This window comes from Vidua chalybeata, chromosome 9, assembly GCF_026979565.1.
Source record: "Vidua chalybeata isolate OUT-0048 chromosome 9, bVidCha1 merged haplotype, whole genome shotgun sequence".
Classification (NCBI taxonomy): Eukaryota; Metazoa; Chordata; class Aves; order Passeriformes; family Viduidae; genus Vidua; species Vidua chalybeata.
Window position 1 is genome coordinate 819331 of NC_071538.1, and position 16063 is coordinate 835393.

At 62.6% G+C, this 16063-nt stretch overlaps 1 protein-coding gene across 1 annotated transcript; it reads right to left on the reverse strand.

Moving 5' to 3' along the window:
- Positions 1 to 181: 181 nt before the first annotated feature.
- CRIP2 (cysteine rich protein 2) lies at positions 182 to 14863 on the reverse strand. The gene is made up of 8 exons (XM_053950960.1): positions 14738 to 14863; positions 5426 to 5520; positions 3568 to 3625; positions 2946 to 3086; positions 2298 to 2366; positions 1768 to 1862; positions 1434 to 1491; positions 182 to 1273 (listed from the first exon to the last, which is right to left on the reverse strand). The coding sequence occupies exons 1-8, from the start codon at positions 14778 to 14780 to the stop codon at positions 1206 to 1208; spliced, it is 627 nt and encodes a 208-aa protein (XP_053806935.1). The 5' UTR covers positions 14781 to 14863; the 3' UTR covers positions 182 to 1205.
- Positions 14864 to 16063: the final 1200 nt, after the last annotated feature.

Here is a 16063-nt window from a genome sequence, read left to right on the forward strand (position 1 = left end):
CAGCACAGCTTCCTACACGCCCGTTGTGCAGGGAACAGCTCCTCGGGAGGAGCTCGGGCTCAGCTGGAGCTGCTCAGGCCAGCCCCAGCAGCAGGGGCCCACCTTGTCGTGGGACCCGAGGGATGTTGTGTGGTGTGCACAGCTTCCCCCACCTCCACCCGGAGCTGAGCTGCACAGCGCATCTCTCAAAACCTTTATTGTCAGCAAATAACAAAAGTCAGCCCTGCAGCAGCACAGGGAGCCTGAAGAGAGCGGGGTGCTGGCACCCAGGGCTCGCTGCCCCGGCAGGTCCTGCCCCAGCCCTCTCCCTGCTCTCCTGGGCAGCAGCAGGGCCGGGCGTGCGCGGGTGAGAGGGGGGCACGTGTCATTCTCCAAAGCGAGGAGCACATTTACAACTGCTTATAAATAAACAACAATGAGAAACCTCCGGCTCTGGGAAGCAGGGGGGGGGGTCCTGCTGCCCAGGCCACCAGCCCAATGCGCTCTGTCCTCCAAAGCGGGGGAGAGGAGAGCCCCCTCCACAAGGGCTGCAGCCTTTGCAGGCTGTGCCTCCAGGGGGATCAGGCTGGGGGGCACCAACCTAAACCAGCCCGCAGGGCAGGCTGGGGCACCTGCCTGGGTGCACCTACAGGGATTCAAAGACAGGGATGTAAGGAGCTGCCAGACCTAACAGTGGACAGTGGACAGCTGTGGGACCCAGGGACAGTGAGAGCCAGGGCATGGAGCCTGGGAAGGGCCAGGAGAAGGGCAGTGCTGCCAGGTGTCACACATCTCCAGCAGCTGGTGAGGAAGAGGGCTGCACACCCTCACCCCAGCCCCAAGCACTGAGGGACAGCCTGGAGCACCCTCCCACGGTGGGATTCATGCCACCACCTTCCTCCATCCTCAGCCCTTTGCGTGCCACCTGCCATCCCTTGCCCACACCTGCCCCACTGCCTGCCACGCTCAGGGGGCTGGCGGGAGGGCTGGGGAGGGCAGAGCGCATTGGGAACCACCAGAGATACCTTCTACCTTAGCCTTAAAACACTGAAGCTTATATTAGAGACCATGATAATAACCCAGGGGCAGAGCTGTCCCACCCGGAGTAGAGACAGCAGAGAGGGCACAGCTCTGTGGCCAGCCCGGTGAAGCTCTGCCTGGGCTGGGAGCAGGAGGTTAGTACAGGAGGGGCACAGAGCGTGCGGGCAGGCGGGCGGGGACACTGCCTAGGGCTGGTTCTTCACCTCAGGGTCTTTGTCGTAGATGTAGCTTCCCACGGCTCCGGTGTTGACACCTGCACAAGAAACGGGAGGGTGAGGACATGGGCGGGAAGCTGGCATGCTCCAGGGAGGTGTCCCCTCTGGGTGGTGGCATGAGCATCGACAGTGGCAGCCCACACGGGGCATGTGCCCTGGGTCTGGGTCCCTCCCTTGTGCTCCCAGGCTCTCACTCACCCTTTGGCCCGAAGAGGATCCCGTAGCAGGGCTTGTGGCAGTACGGCTGTCCATCGTGCTGTGCGGGGCAGAGAGAAAAACCTGTCACCTGGGCTGGGGGCCAGGCAAAATCCAGTCCCCAGGGCGTGTCCACCTGGCTGGACACCTCTCTTGCTCTTCCCCTGCAGACACCTCAACAAGCCCAGCACTTCCTCAGGCTGAGGGGCTGCTCCCCCCAGCCCTGCCCTCCAGCAAAGGCGGTGGGTGCCATCGGGATGGCCTGGGACATCTCAGTCATGCCCCACTGGCATCCCCAGGTGTGCAGGCTGGGGCTCTGAGGCTGGCACCCCCTTACCTCGGCGTGCCCCCCCGGGGTCAGCGTCTTGCTGCAGCGCTCACAGCGTAGGCAGGGACGGTGCCAGTCCTTCCCCAGTGAAGTCACCTTCTCAGCTGGAGTGGGACAAGGAGGGAGGGTCACACCAGCCCCCTGCAATATGCTGAGGGGGAGCATTCCCCATGGGGGTATCACAAAATCCCAGCAGAGCCCTCAGGATCGCCAGCCTCCCACATCCCTCCCACCCCTCTGGTGCCTGGAAGGCGACAGAGGATGGCTGAGGACAGCTATTACCACATGGGAGGTGACACAGCAGGGGATACAAAGCAGGTAAAGCCCTTCTCCCACCAGTATATCCAAGAGGACCCATCCCTGAAGGCCCCTCAGGCACATCCCTCCGTACCCACACCCCCCTCTCTGATCCAAGCCCCGCTCCCAGCCTCTCTGCGTGCCCCAGGGTTCCTGCACAGAGCCCAGCCCCACGGGCTTATGCCGCCTTGCAGGGCCATGCCACCCTGAGGTAAGCACACGCTGCCCACTTGCCACCTTACCAAAGTAGACCCTCTTGCCACAGCGCGGGCACATGTTGGGCTCCCCGGTGAAGGTGGTGACACTGGAGGCTGGAAGAGAAGAGTATTGTAAATGCAGGTGAACCCGGTGGGAAGAAATGCTGATGTCTGGCTCCAGTTCAGAAGGCTGAATGATTTCCTTATTGTAACTATGCTATAATACATTAATATACTATTTAAAGGAGATACTAAAACTACAAACCTACTTTTTTTAACTACCATATCTAACTCACTCACAACTCGTGACCCTCTCGCGAGAGCCCAGCCACAGGTGGGTTGGATTGGCCACCAGGCTCAAACAATCCTCACCAGAATCCAATCAAGCAATCACCCCAGGTAAACAATTCTCCAAACACATTCCACATGGGAAAAGCAAGGAGCAGAAATAGAAATTGTTTTCTCTCTCTTCTCTGTGTGCTCCTCTATGAAAAAATCCTGAGAGAGAGAAGAATGTGCCTGCCACAGAAGAGGACACATGCCTGGGAAGTGGGGGGACATCTCAGCCAGGACACACCGGGGTGGGGTGGACCCCACACACAAACCCTGCAGCCCACACTGTCACCAAACACAGTGGCTCTGCACTGGCTGCCCAGCAGGGCAAAGGGCCAGGCTGCCTGTCCTGCCCCTCACCTTTGCTGGGTCCCTTGGGAGGTGCAGCATTCACCTTCCTCTCCTCCACCTTCACCGGGTGCTCGATGGGTCCTGGAGCAGTCTGCCCCTCGATCTGCGGCTTGTCGTAGATGTAGGAGCCGGCCCCACCGATGTTCACCCCTGCAGAGGGACACAGAGAGGCTGCGGTGGCCTGGGAGCCCTCGGGGTCTCCATTGTCCCCCCAGCCTCCTGTGCCTCCTCCCCCAGCCCTGCTGAGTCAGGGACCACAGATGCACTTCAGCCCTGGCTTGCTTTCTCCCGACCCAAGCTTTCTCCAGCCACATCGGGGATAGGAGACTAACTCCACCTTCTGTTTGAATGGGAATTTGTTTTTTTAAAAAAAAAAAAAAAAAAAAAAAAAGGGCAGCTGTCAGAATAGATTCCTTCCTCCCTCCCTCCCTTCCATCCTTCCCTCCAGCAGCTCTTCTCTCCCTCTGCACAAGCAGACAGCAGGCCTGGGACTGCAGTTTGTTGGCTTGATGCTCAGCCCATGCTAGCCTGGCCTCTAGGATGTTGCTGGGGCCACCAGTGAGGATGAGGGGACCTGGCCCCTCCTGCAGCCCCAAGCACAGCACCACAGGCAGCGGGGACACGCACGTACCTTTGGGGCCGAACAGCGTGGCGTAACAGGGCTTGTGGCAGAAGGGCTTCCCATCGTGCTGGGGAGAGAGGGCAGTGTTAGGCTGCTGAGTGGTGGCCACGGTTCCCTCAGGAGCACCTTCATCCTCTGGTGCTCAGAGACCACCATGGCCACGCCAGCACCCTAAAATGCACCCAGTTTTGGGTCTGCAGCACCAGCCTAACCCAGCCTGAGCACTCGGGGCTTACGCCTGCATCAAGCACTCAGGCTGTTGTGCACAGGTCGTGCCCTGGGGCTGGAGCACCAGTGGCCACGGCCAGCAAGGCATGGCCTCGCCCCTCAGCATGCTCTGCACAGCCAGGCCACTCTCAGTGCTCAGAGCACCGTGGGAGCTCAGCTTTGCCTTTCCCTCACCTTGGCCCAAGATCAGAGGCCCCGCACGGGCTCTGGTCCCAGCCCAGCTGCTATCGACCCCACTATCGTCTGGGGTGATTATCACAGGAAGGCAGGAGGCAGGCGATAAGCCCCAGAACTCCCCGTTTCTCATGGGCCAGCTGGAACCCAGTCCAAGAGAAAAGAAAGAGTGCTTGTGGCTGGAGCAGGGGCCCAGCAGGGCTGCCACACACACTGCCCTGGGTAGAAAACCCACTGGGAGCCCGTGCTCAGGCAGGATCCCACCCCACCGTCTGCTCGGCCCCACTCAGCACCTCAGCCCTGCTCCTGCCCTCCATCCCTCTGCTGCAAGGCAAGCACTCCCTCCTTGCCCACGAAGGGCAGGCAGGGTGGCAGCTGAGCAGACGTGCCGTGCCAAAAGCGAGGGCTGGGACAGCCGGAGGTGAGGCTGAGGGAGGGAGGGAAAAGGCTCTGGGCTGGCCAAAGGGAGCTGCAAAATATTGCAAGGCATAAATATGAGCGTGCTCACAGCGTTGCCAGGCCAGAGGGGAGGGTAAACATTTAACTTGTCTCCCCGCGACACCTTTCCAACCTAACCTCCTCAAAAGGAGGGAGAAAAAGCAGGGAAGGGCCAAATCTGCTGTCGGCAGAGTCAGTGGGGCTTGGCCGCCATCCCCTGTGGGAACAGAATCCAGCCTTATATGGAGAAGCAGCAAAACTTCTGGGCTTAACCCGGTCTGGAGCACAGATCCACCTCGCTGGCAGGACAAGCCCCACTTCCCCACGGGCTGGGGGCCACCAGCACGGCTGTCCCTGCTGGTCCCCAGCTGTGCTGCCGGCTAGAGCCAAGCTAAGGAGCTGGTGACAGTGTGGAACGACAGGTGCTGTGCAAACCCAGGGCACCGCGTGTCACGCGGGGACGCCGCACGGCAGAAACGCAGCTGCCCCTAAGGCTGAGCAGCTGCAAGCAGCAGCACGGCGCCTTCGCACTCCCCAAGGGCAGGGGAGTGGCAGTGGCACCGCACTCACGGAGAGCAGCGGTGCCGAGCTCTCGTTGCCGTGCCAACCCAGGCATTCCCCGTTCTTGGTGGTTTTAACCACAGGTCAGTGCAGGCTCTCAGCGCACACACACCTCTCTCCAAAGCCTGGGCATTGCCCAGACAAGTCTGCCCAGTGCATGGAGCTTCAAGTGCTTACTGGGGCACGCCAAGTCCCACCACAGCTGCCTGGGAGCCCAGGGTGACACAGTAGGGTCACCACACGTAGTGCCAGCACCACTCTGTGGCTTGCCCAGGGCTGTGCACAAACAAGAGCAGCCCGAGTTGCAGCAGCAGCGTTTGAAGCCACGGTGCGTTCTCCTGGGCTCGCGTGCCGCAGGGACAACGCCTCCACATGGCATCCCAGCCCTGGCTTTGGGATTTTCATCCCACCGGGCCCCCCTGAGTGCCAGCACGGCTCCCACCCTGCCCGCCCTGGCAGCTCTTACCTCAGCGTGCCCGCCCGGGGTCAGGGTCTTGTTGCAGCGCTCACACTTCAGGCAGAACTTGTGCCAGTCCTTGCCCAGGGAAGACACCTTCTCAGCTGCAGGGGACACGAGAGAGGCGTGAGCCACTGCCCAGCACCCGCTAAAGCCCCGGGGGAAGCCAGGCTGTGGGAACCGGGGGCAGCTGCATCCAAGAGGGGCTGCTCACACCGTGCACGTCAGCCACGCTGCAGGAAACAGGAGCCACTGTGCTGCAGCCCCCAGGACCCTGCAGCCCTGTGGGACGTGGGCACAAACCCCCCGGTCTCTGTATTAAGAAGAATATTAACCCTGTCCCAGCTGGAAGCAGGACACTGCCCAGCTGTGCTTTCCCACGCACCAGTCCAGCAACGGTAGCATTTTCTTTCCTACTCCCCGTGTCTATTTTTACCCGCCACATTACCCGGGATGACTTCACTCCCATTCAAATATTTGGCGTTTCCATGCCCACCCCGCCCTTGCAGTCACACTCCCCCCACGCACACTCAGCCTCTCCCCGGGGAGCCTCAGCCGAAGCTCCAGAGATGCTCCCAGGAGGAGGGGATGCCAGACGGCCTCCACTGTCACCCAGGATGGACATGTGGCCTGGAAAACACCTGTCCCCCGCGCCCCCAGCCCGGGAACAGGCACCACGTGCGGATGGGAGCACGGCTACCGTCCTTGCGCGGCCACAAACCTGCAGAGCAACTCGCTGCCAGCACTGAAAACAGAGTCAAAGCACCAGTGGGCAAATTCAGGGAAGGCAAATGCTTTGAGACTGGTTGTATGGATACAAATACAATCCTTCCATCTGGCCCTGAGCTGTAGGTCTCCAGGAGCACCCTGGGAGGCAGCACAGGCTGCCAGCGCTCCTCTTGCATCCCCAGCCTTGCACCATCCCTTCTCCCTCCCAGCTCCTGGGCGGCCGCGGGCTGCCTTGTGCCCGCCACGGATTGCTGCTGGCCCTCCCTCTGCCCTGCACATGTGCAGAGACAGCTGGAAAACAATGTGAGCCCGTTAAAGCCACCGTAAAACCAAATCAGGAGAGCCAAATAAAATATTTAACAAGCAAATAAAAGTGCAACCAGAGCTGGCTGCACTCCATGAGAAGACCTCCTCCGCGATGTCGGGTTTCCCCCCGAGGACCTCAGCAAATGTCACCTGTTTGCGTCCAGTCGAGATGGGTGTCAAGAGCTCCCCAAAGGGCAACTCCGGCCTTCTAGAGCCACCCTCCTCCCAAGGCAAACAGCTGCATCCGGGGCACGGCTCAAGGCCAAGATAAGCTGAAACAATGCCATCATCACCCAAAAATTCCGTCCCAGAGCAGAGCCAGTGGTGGGAGGGAGGGGCAGTGCGACGGGGCAGAGCCAGAGCCATCGTACCAGGGCGCACAGGAGACTCCCGAGAGCACCCCCAAGCAAGCACACGAGAGATGGACTTTGGGGACTCACGTCGGTTGGAAGAAACTCCAAATCCACCTCCTGCGGGTGACACACAGGCTGTTGAACCAAGCCCAGGCAGGAGCAGACAGCAGGGTGAAGGGATGCCCCACCAGAGCCTGGGATCTGGCCTGCCTGCCCAAAGTTGCCAGGGCTAATCCCTGCTGGCTCCAAGCCCAGGGGCTCAGGAGGGCCTGTGTCTCCCCAGCTCCTCACAGAAGGTAGCACAGCCTGGAGCCCCCCCCAGGCCCCCCCAGACCCCAGGGATCCCCCAAAACTAGGGGAATACGGAGGTCCCAGCACCCCACTGCCCTGGGGCCATTGCAGGAGCCCGGCATCCTCCCAGCCCTCCCGCCAGGAAGGTTCCTCCCCGGGGTGGCCAGGGAGGGAAACCGAGCGTGATGGGCTGAGAGCCGAGCCAGGGGCTCGGGGCCAAAGAAGCTCTCGGCTTTGTCACAGTGGATGCACACACAGCCAGGCCGGGCTGTGCTCCGGCCGCGTCACCCCGAGCTCCCCCCCTGCCCCGACCCAGCGCCGCCACGGCCACGGGTACAAAGCAAGAAGGAAGCTCCCGGCGGATGTTTTCCAGAGGCCATGACAATTATAGCTGGCCACAGCCCCCACCAGCTCCTTCCTGCTCCCGCGATACAAAACGCTCCCCCAGTGACCCCACCCCAAAATAATATTTCAGCAGATGGAATATTTCAGCCAGATCCTGGCTCCTCCCTGACAGATGTACCCCCCTGCCCACGCATCCCTGAGCCACGCAGAGCAGGAGTGGCACGCACAGGCCGTGGCAGGGGATGGGGCAGGAGGGAGGGGGCGGCCCGGAGCGCAGGGACAGCCCGGCAACCACGGGGGCTGCCCTCGCCTCCAGATGGAAATGCCCCCAGAGGCCGGTCGGGCATCCTCTGGCTGCAAACAAGGATTCCCGGGGGATGCATCCGGGACCGGCACAGCCGGGATGGCTGTCCAGAAGGCATTGTTTGCACCGAGCAGAGGAAGCAGCTTGGAGCCACCCCGGCCCATTTCCAGCGCAGCAGCCTGCGGCCACACCATCCCATAAATCACTGCGGAGGGAAGGGACCAGCGCCCAGATTTCCTGTCACTCGGCCACAGCCGCTCTGCTGTTGCATCAGCTCCAGAGGAAAAGGCTCTGGCCACATCCTCCTGCTGCCGGGGGAGCCCCGCTCCTCAGCCCGGCAGCGCCGGGGGTCGCCCAGCATCGGCCCTGCAGGAGCAGCAGGAGCAGCCCGGGGCTTGGCAGTGCGGGGCTGTGTCCGGCTCCGAGCAGGGGATGGCACGGAGCAGACGTGTCACTGCAGCCAGTCTCTGCCACCAAAGGCCGTGCCCCGTGCTCTCCCAGCACGGACATCGGGCGCACACGTCCTGCTCTGGCCCCCGAATTCCCCCTTACACACTCAGCCCTGCAGCCAGCCGAATTTAAACCAGCTGGGCAGCACCCCCTGGAAGGGGCAGGGTTGGGGGTGCTTGACTGCAGGAATTTGGCCTCTGTGTGTGGCTCAGGGGTTTGCCAGCCCTGTGTGGGTGGGCACGGGGTGCCCATGGATAATAAACCTCTCCCCAGAGGAGACACCCCCGAGGAAAGCCGGGAGGCACAGCCGGGAACACGCCTGGCTGCAGGACATAGCTGCGGGGTGGATGTGCTCTGTGCAGGGGATGCAGCCCACGCTGCCGAGGGACACCAGAGGCCAGGAGCAGGCAAGCAGCCGAGGGGCTGTCAAGGCAGACTGATCCCGCGGCTCCACGGCAGCCCCGCCCCAGAGACAACGCGGCTCAGCCCTTAATTACCCGCCGTGCCCAGACAAAGCAGCTGGCACGGGCCGGAGATGGGCGCATCTTCTCAGGATGGGAAAAGAGCATCCCTCCTCCCAGTTTCTGTGCCGCCGGCCGCACCGAGCCAGCCCCAGGCCCTCGCACAGGTATTTCCACAGCCTGACGTCAGTGCTGCTCCCAGGCGGAGGCTTATTCAGCAAAAGGAGCCATAACTGCAGCTGCGTCTCTGCAAAGGGCTGTGCCCCATCCGTCCTACCGCAGCCCTGGCAGGGCACCGGGAAGGGCTGACAAAAGCCCAGTCTGGCAGTAAGGACGCCAAATCCCCACAGGGATCCAGAGGCAGGCATCTCTGGCAGAGGGGGATGCTGTCAGACTGATTGCAGATTCACTTCAGAGCAGTTGCAGACACAAAGGAATTAAGAAAGAAAAGTACAAGGAAAGGAGCCTGGTAGACAGCTGGAAACAAAGCCAAGAGCCATGAGCCAGCAGCCTCGACCCTTCCCCAGTTCCTCACAAAGTGGCCAGGAGATGGAAAAGGTGGAAGGACAGGTTGAGGATTTCCTGCCCTTGCCATGCCGGGCCATATCCCAGCACGCTGCCCTGCCTTCCCGTGCTCCTCAGCCCATCCCCAGCCCTGCCCTCCTCAGGCACAGCTCCTCTCCCCATCCCACAGCCGGCGCTGACGCTTACACCGCACCCTGATTTGTGGCCAAACATATATATTTAGCTCCCCTGCAGCAAGGCAAGGGAAGGCAGCTTGCTGGGCTCCCTCCAAGTGTGCAACAAAGGCAGCTCAGAACGGCCTTGCTGCGGAGCGCAGCCGGGGGGGAGCAGGGAATATCCTGGGGGGGCTCCCACTTCCAGCCAAGGGGAGAGACAAGGTCTTCCCCAGGGTCCAAGCCCCCAGGTACAAGAGAAGGTTGTTAAATTTCCAGCCACAGCACTGGAAATGCTCAAACCAAATGTTTGATTTGGTGCACAGCACTGCTCCCGTCCACCCTGCTGCTCCCTGCCTCTCCTCTGACACAGCCTCACCTACTGCAGGCACTTCCCTGGCCAGGAGCCTCCAATCTCCCGCTCTGGTTGGCAGGGCAGCCTCCAGCAAGTCCCTCGTCACCATTTTCCACAGAGCTTCGTCAAGCAGCATGTGAATGGGATGCGTTTGAGGTTGGGCAGCTTGGCTGTGTCTGTGCTGGGAGAGGATCAGCGGTGTTTCCAGCCAGGCACTGGGTCCAGCTAGGGCTGAGCCCAAGGAATCAGCTGCTTTCTGTAGCAGCCCTGCATGTGAGGCACGGCAGGCAGGACCCTGGAGGGGGCAGGGGATGCAGCCCACACTGCCAAGGGACACCACCAGAAAAATCAGAGTCCCACCTGCAGCCCTCCCCTCGCCCACCACACAGCCAGGGGCAGAGCAGCCAGTGAGAGCCGGGCACAGGCAGACACACACCAAACCACTCCCTGGTTGGTTCAGAGCACAGTGTTCCTTCCCTCTGCACACTGAGATGTCATCTCTGGCAGGCAGTGCTGGGAGAATAAGACAGTTTCCTGGCCCGTTTCAGCAAGAGCAGGATTCTGGGACATGCTGGAGCAGCCAAGCTTGTCAAAGCGCCCCTCCTGCCCCATGGCTCCTCACCTCCCCACCCTGCTGGCCCCCCACAGCTCCAAGCAGGGTTTGGCCCAGGGCTGAGGCTGCTCAGGGGCTGCAGCACTGGGGCTCCCCATGGTGGGACAGCTCTCCCCATCCTCATGCCAGGACCCATCTCCCACCGTCACCTCCCTGGTAGCATCAGGGCCCTTGGCAGGAGCAATGTGCACCACCACAACCAGAAGTGGCACCACGGCTCACGCTCCAGGCTCTGTGTTTGGTTGCAACACTGCCGTGACAGATTTTCCATTATTCCATTACTTCTTGCTTGGGTGTTCCTGCTCCACCTTTCCCTCCCTTTCTTTTCCAGCCCCATCACCTCACCTCTCCCCATCCCTGTGCTCCTGTCAGGGACCAGAGGGAGGATGGGAACGTGAGGATCTCTGTCTGCCTAGAAGGTGGGACACGGGTGCAGGACTCTATAATCCAGACACCAAACTGAGTCACCCAGGACCAGCCCTGGGTTGGCAGAGGGCTGCCTGCCAGCTCTAAGCCTCCATCACCCGCAGCCCCAGGAGCAGCACCGCTCCCCACTGCTGGCAATGCCAGCACCACACTGCCAGGAGCCCCAGCAAAGCCCAGGACACAAGAGCAAGGGGACCCAGCCCTCAAACCACCCTGTTCCATGCTCCCACAAACTATTTTCTGTAGCCCGTGCTTTTTTCCTGAGGTAAAAATTAATGCTAATCAGCCCATTCTTCAGCTTCCCACAGAGGCATCCCCTCCCATCGGCACGGCTCTGCGCGGGGAGCAGGGGAGTGGAGCATCCTCAGTTACCATTCTGCAAGGTCCACTCACCCTCCCAGAGCTGGGAGGGGGCAGTTCCCAAGGAGCCCAGCCCGCTCCGTGCTGGAGGGCCAGGGCTGTGCCGACACGGACGTACCGACACTGCAGCGGCTGCACTTGAGGAGCCGCTTCCTTTATTAGGGAGGGCTGTAATGGAAATCCAGCCCTGCTGCCGCTCCTGCCCCACCGTCTCCCTGCCTGGAGCCAAGCGCAGAAGTTACTTATTAATTGCAGAGTGGCTTCTTGCAGCTTGAATTTCGCCGGGCGGCCCCGGCGGTGCCGTGCCCTGCAGGGAGAGCACCCCAAACCCGGCTGCACCCCGTGTCCCCCTGCGCCCCAGCGTGCCCCTGGGCTCAGGCATCTGCTGCAGGCCCCTGGCAGCACGCTGGGCTTGGCCCTCCCTCACTTCCCAGCTGGATGTGTCCGTGTCCTCAGTCCCCCTCTGGAATTCCACCGGCAAACCGACACTGGAGAGCAGCTTTAAGCCGGGGGGGCTACTGGGTGACTCCCACCTGCTTTCGTGATGCCCCTTTCCAAACAGATAGAGCAGCAGCCTCTCACCAGCCCTCGCACTCCCCAGCACACGCAGGGAGCTCCCCAAAAGCCGCCCGCAGCCGGAGCCCGCTGCACGTGTGCTTGCTGCATCCCTGGGGCTTGTGCCTGCCTCGTGCTTTGGGATGGGAAAACAGGAAACCCCCTGCTGCGGCAATCCCCCGCTGCTCTGGGAAGAAAGGATGGGAGGCGGAAAGGCTTGGCCAGGGCTCCCGGTGACCCTGCAAAACTCATTTAAGGCACAGCAATGTGAAAGGGAGCTGGGGAAATGCGCGGCTCTTTGGCTGTGGGAGACTCTGGTCCTTCCGGAGCTTCCTGCCAGAAGTGATAGCCTAAAGCAAGCCCCGAGCCCAGCCCGCTGCCACCTGCCAGCGCGGGACGGGAGCTGGCCCCGCACCCGCCGGCCGCTCCTCCAGTCAAACAGTCAAGCATCCACTTCATCCAGCCAGCCTCCCAAAGCAGGAAAGTTAGCCCCAACCGTTCCTGGAAACAATGTCACAGACCTCAACCGCCTTTCAAAAAAAAAAAAAAAAAAAAAAAAAAAAAAGCCAAAAAACTATTTTTATATTTCCCTGTGCTTTTTAAAGGAAAAAAGCTCATTCTGTAGCTCAGGAAACGCCCACATCCTCCTGACTGCGCAGGGAGGAGCCCACTGGATTTTTCCAGGGAGCATGAAGCAACAGGCATGCTGGAAATGAGTTTTCCATCGGTACCCAGGAGTGCCGGCGCTGGGCAGTCGCTGCTCGCTGCGCGGGGCCGGGAGCGGGAGCCGGCGGCATTTCTCACACATGACCCGCGGCTGCAATCCCAGGCATTCGGGCAGCCCGAGCTGCCAGCGCTCATTCAGCACAGCCAGGGAGGCTCCCGAACAAGCGGGGCTTTATGAATCACCTCCCTGCTAAGCTTCGGGCCGGCCCAGGAATTCAGGAGCGACACCAAACCCCGGACGCGGAGCTCCCATCGCCTTCCCACCGAACCACCGAGAGGAAAGCCCGGGATCCGCATTCCGGAAAGACGGCTCAGAATTTGCATGGAGCTTTTATGCATTGAATAAACGGACTCAGGTTTATTCTTCCAGAGCCTGGGCGGTTCCTCAAGGAAAAGCTCAAGGCATCAACAGGGACATGCTGCAGCCTATCTCAGCTCTAAGCACAGAGAAGTTTTTTGCTCCCGTTTCAGCTCACTGCCACCTCCTCTCCCCAAGTCTCTCTCAGGGGCAGCAGTGGCAGTATTCCCTGCGGGAAGGTGTGGGATGGGGGCTGGCACTGCCAGGCACCTGCCTTCAGGACAGGGTGTCCCCACACGGGCAGGGAGGGGGAGCCGAGGAGCAGCAGAGACCAGGACAGGGACCACTGCACCTACAGAAACCCTCCCGGGGAGAGAGCAGCTGGGGCAGGGGGTACAGCCCTGTTCCCCTACCCCACCCCAGACCACATCCTCAGGAGATCCACAAGTCCCTCAGGACATGGGGAGAGAAAAAGAGCACGGAGACTGCTGGGGGCTGGCGCTTCTCCTCCTGGCACAGCCTGACCTCCTCCTCCTCCTCCTCCGGCAAGGCAGGGGTCTCTGAGCCCAGCCCAGCCCTGACCCCCCACGCATGACAGGCTCATCCCTGGAGCGAGAGGAGCTCTGCCCCCGGGTCAGTGCCCAGCTGGCTGGGGAGGCACTATTTTCTGCTTAAAAAGGAAAAGATTCATACAAAGAAAGACGTCCAAGAGGCCAAGCCCTTCCCACCCACATACAAATAGGTTTGTTTAAAGGAGGAAGACAGCAAATTCCTATTTCCCCGTGTTTACTTGGAGATGGCCGGAAAAGAATGAAAGCACCAATGCCTCCAGTGCTCAAGCATCATCAGGACCCTTTGGTATTTCTCCACCAAACAAACACACTGAGACAACAGGGGCTGGACCCCAGAGCAGCGAGGGGGAGATGGGTAGGGAGGGCTGTAGGGAAGCAGCCAGGCCAGCTGGACCCCGTGGTCAGCAGGGCCCTGGGGGCAGCTCGGGCTGGAGTTCTGGATCCATCCCCAGAGCCATCCCGAGCTCACGGTGCAGGCCCAAGAGTGCTCACCCAGGGGGTCAGGTCACTGCCGGGAAGGCTTCGGGCTGGGGCAGCTCCTCGGGGAGCGTCACGGGGGCACCGAGGCCGAGGATCAGCCGCTGCTTCCAGCTCCCTGCGAGCCGGGCGGCGGCGCTCAGCCCGCGCGGCCTGACAGGAGACACTCCAGCCCCGCTTCCCGGAGATCCTGACCAGCCACAACCCCAAGCAGGGCCCTCGGAGACCTGCAGGGACTCGCTGCTGCCCTAACCCAGCCCGGGCGTGCTGAGTTCTGGATCTCCGAGCCCAGGAGCTGCCTTTGAGAAAGTCCCGTAGAAACCCCAAACCCTTCGTTAGCTCGCCCAGCTGGGAACAGCCTTCTGGGGGCTGGCTGCGAGGCGAGACAGGGAGGGGTGAGTGGCACACCTGGGGCCAGGTTTGCAGGGAATCAAAGAAACCAGGTGCGAGAAGGTTTTGTTTGCACCTGCCACTGCCAACTTCCCCGCCCCAAGAGACCCTCTGAATCGCGGGAGCCCCATCCCTGAACCGGCCGTGTCGAGTGGGCTGCGTTCCCCTGGCCCAGGCCAGCAGTACCTGGGGACAGGAGCCAACCCATTCTCGGCACCCCAGGTGCGGGCACACACCCCAGCCAGGGCTCCCCACCGCCTGCTTCCCCCCCCCTCAGCCCAGCAAGCCCGGGATCACCCACTCCCTCTGCGTCGCCCGCCCCAGGGCCAGCGGGCAGCAGCCCTCAGCACAGCCCGGGGATGCGGAGCGGAGGGGCCGCGGCCACTCCGGGGGCGCCGCGGGGGAGAAGGAGCTGCTGCCGGGCAGGTCTCCGGGTGACCCCGCGGGGAGCTGCGGCGGAGCGGACACCGGGGCGATACGTCCCAGTGGGGCAAAAGGGGACGCACCGGGGCTCAGGGAAGGGGAAGGCGGGGATGAGCGCCGGTTCTGCGCTGGGGGACCGGTTTGAGGTCCCGGGGATGCGTCTCGGCGCGGGGAAAGGGATGCGGGGCCGGGCCCCGGGGATGCGCTCACCGAAGTACACGGTCTTGTCGCACTTGGGGCACTTGGATGCCATGGCGGGAGAGCGGAGCGGAGCCGAGCTGTGCTGTGCCGAGCTGTGCTGTGATGTGCCGCGCCGTGCGCCCCGCTCCGCCCGGCCCCCGCCCACCGCCGCCCGGGGGGAGCCGGGGCGGGGCTGCCCGCCGAGCGGCGGCCGGGCTCGGTACGGCTCGGTACGGCCCGGCTCGAGCCCAGCGCAGCAGGTGCCCGGTCCCGGCGGCGGAGAGAACACCCCTCGCCCTGTCTCCCATCCCCAAAGACCAAAGTCGGGACACGAGTGCTCCCGACTTTCCTTGCCTGGGAAAAAAAACCTCCATAATAAACAGGTTGTAGCTGAGTGACGCGACTTATGGGTTTTTACCGACCCCAAAAAGCACCGGCCGGGAGCCTCCCCGGCTGAGTCCGTCCAGCAGCCGCCCCCGGGACATGAGCTGGGGGGTGGCGGTCCCGGCCAGCCGCCGCAGAGGGGCTCGGGCATCTCGCATCCCCCGCGGGAGCGCGCAACCCGTCCCCGCCCCTGCCCCGCTCGCTGCCCCGCTCCAGCGCCCGCATCCCCCGGCTCCCGGCGCCATTCCGCTCCGTTGCCATGGAAACTCGCATCTCAAAACCCCCTCCAGCTGCAAAGGGATGCTCAAGGAGCCGTGAAGCCGCGGCGAGGATACCCGAGGAGCCAGGATGCCATGGCGGAGCCCCTCTGTGCCCGGGTGGTGTTCCGCGGCGGGGCTGCGGTGGGCGCAGGGCAGGGGGTGACAGGGGTGGTGAGAGGGGCGCAGGGCCGGGTGGCTGGGGAGCTGCCGTGTTGGTAAACAGGACATCTGCCGCGCCGCCGGTGCAGCCCTGCATTATTCATCAGCCGGCAGCCTGGCTCTGCTCCGCCGCCATTGTCACAGAATTCCTTTCTCTGCCGGCAGCTGGTGCAGCTGCCAAGCGCCCGCCCGGCCCCCGGCGCACGGGCAGCCTTGGGAAGGGGACCCGGGGCTCCGGGATGGGATAGGGTGACCCTGCCGGCGAGTACGAGGGCCCGGGGATGCCCGACAGCGGGATTCTCCACAGCCCGTGCACCCTGCTGGGTTGGAAGGCCCAGGCATCCCTGTCACTCCTCGGCCAGCTGCTGTCACAACAATGTGCGGCTTTGTGGCCGGCCGGGTCCCTGCGCGGGGGCAGGTGGCAGCGCTGCCTCCGGGGCGCCCCGGCCCCGCACGGCCCCCGGGAGGGGCTCAGCCCTGCGTGTCCCACCGTGGAGCCAGTGTGTCCCAGCCCAGGCCTGCAGCCACCGGGGCAGGGCAGGAGCTGGGGATC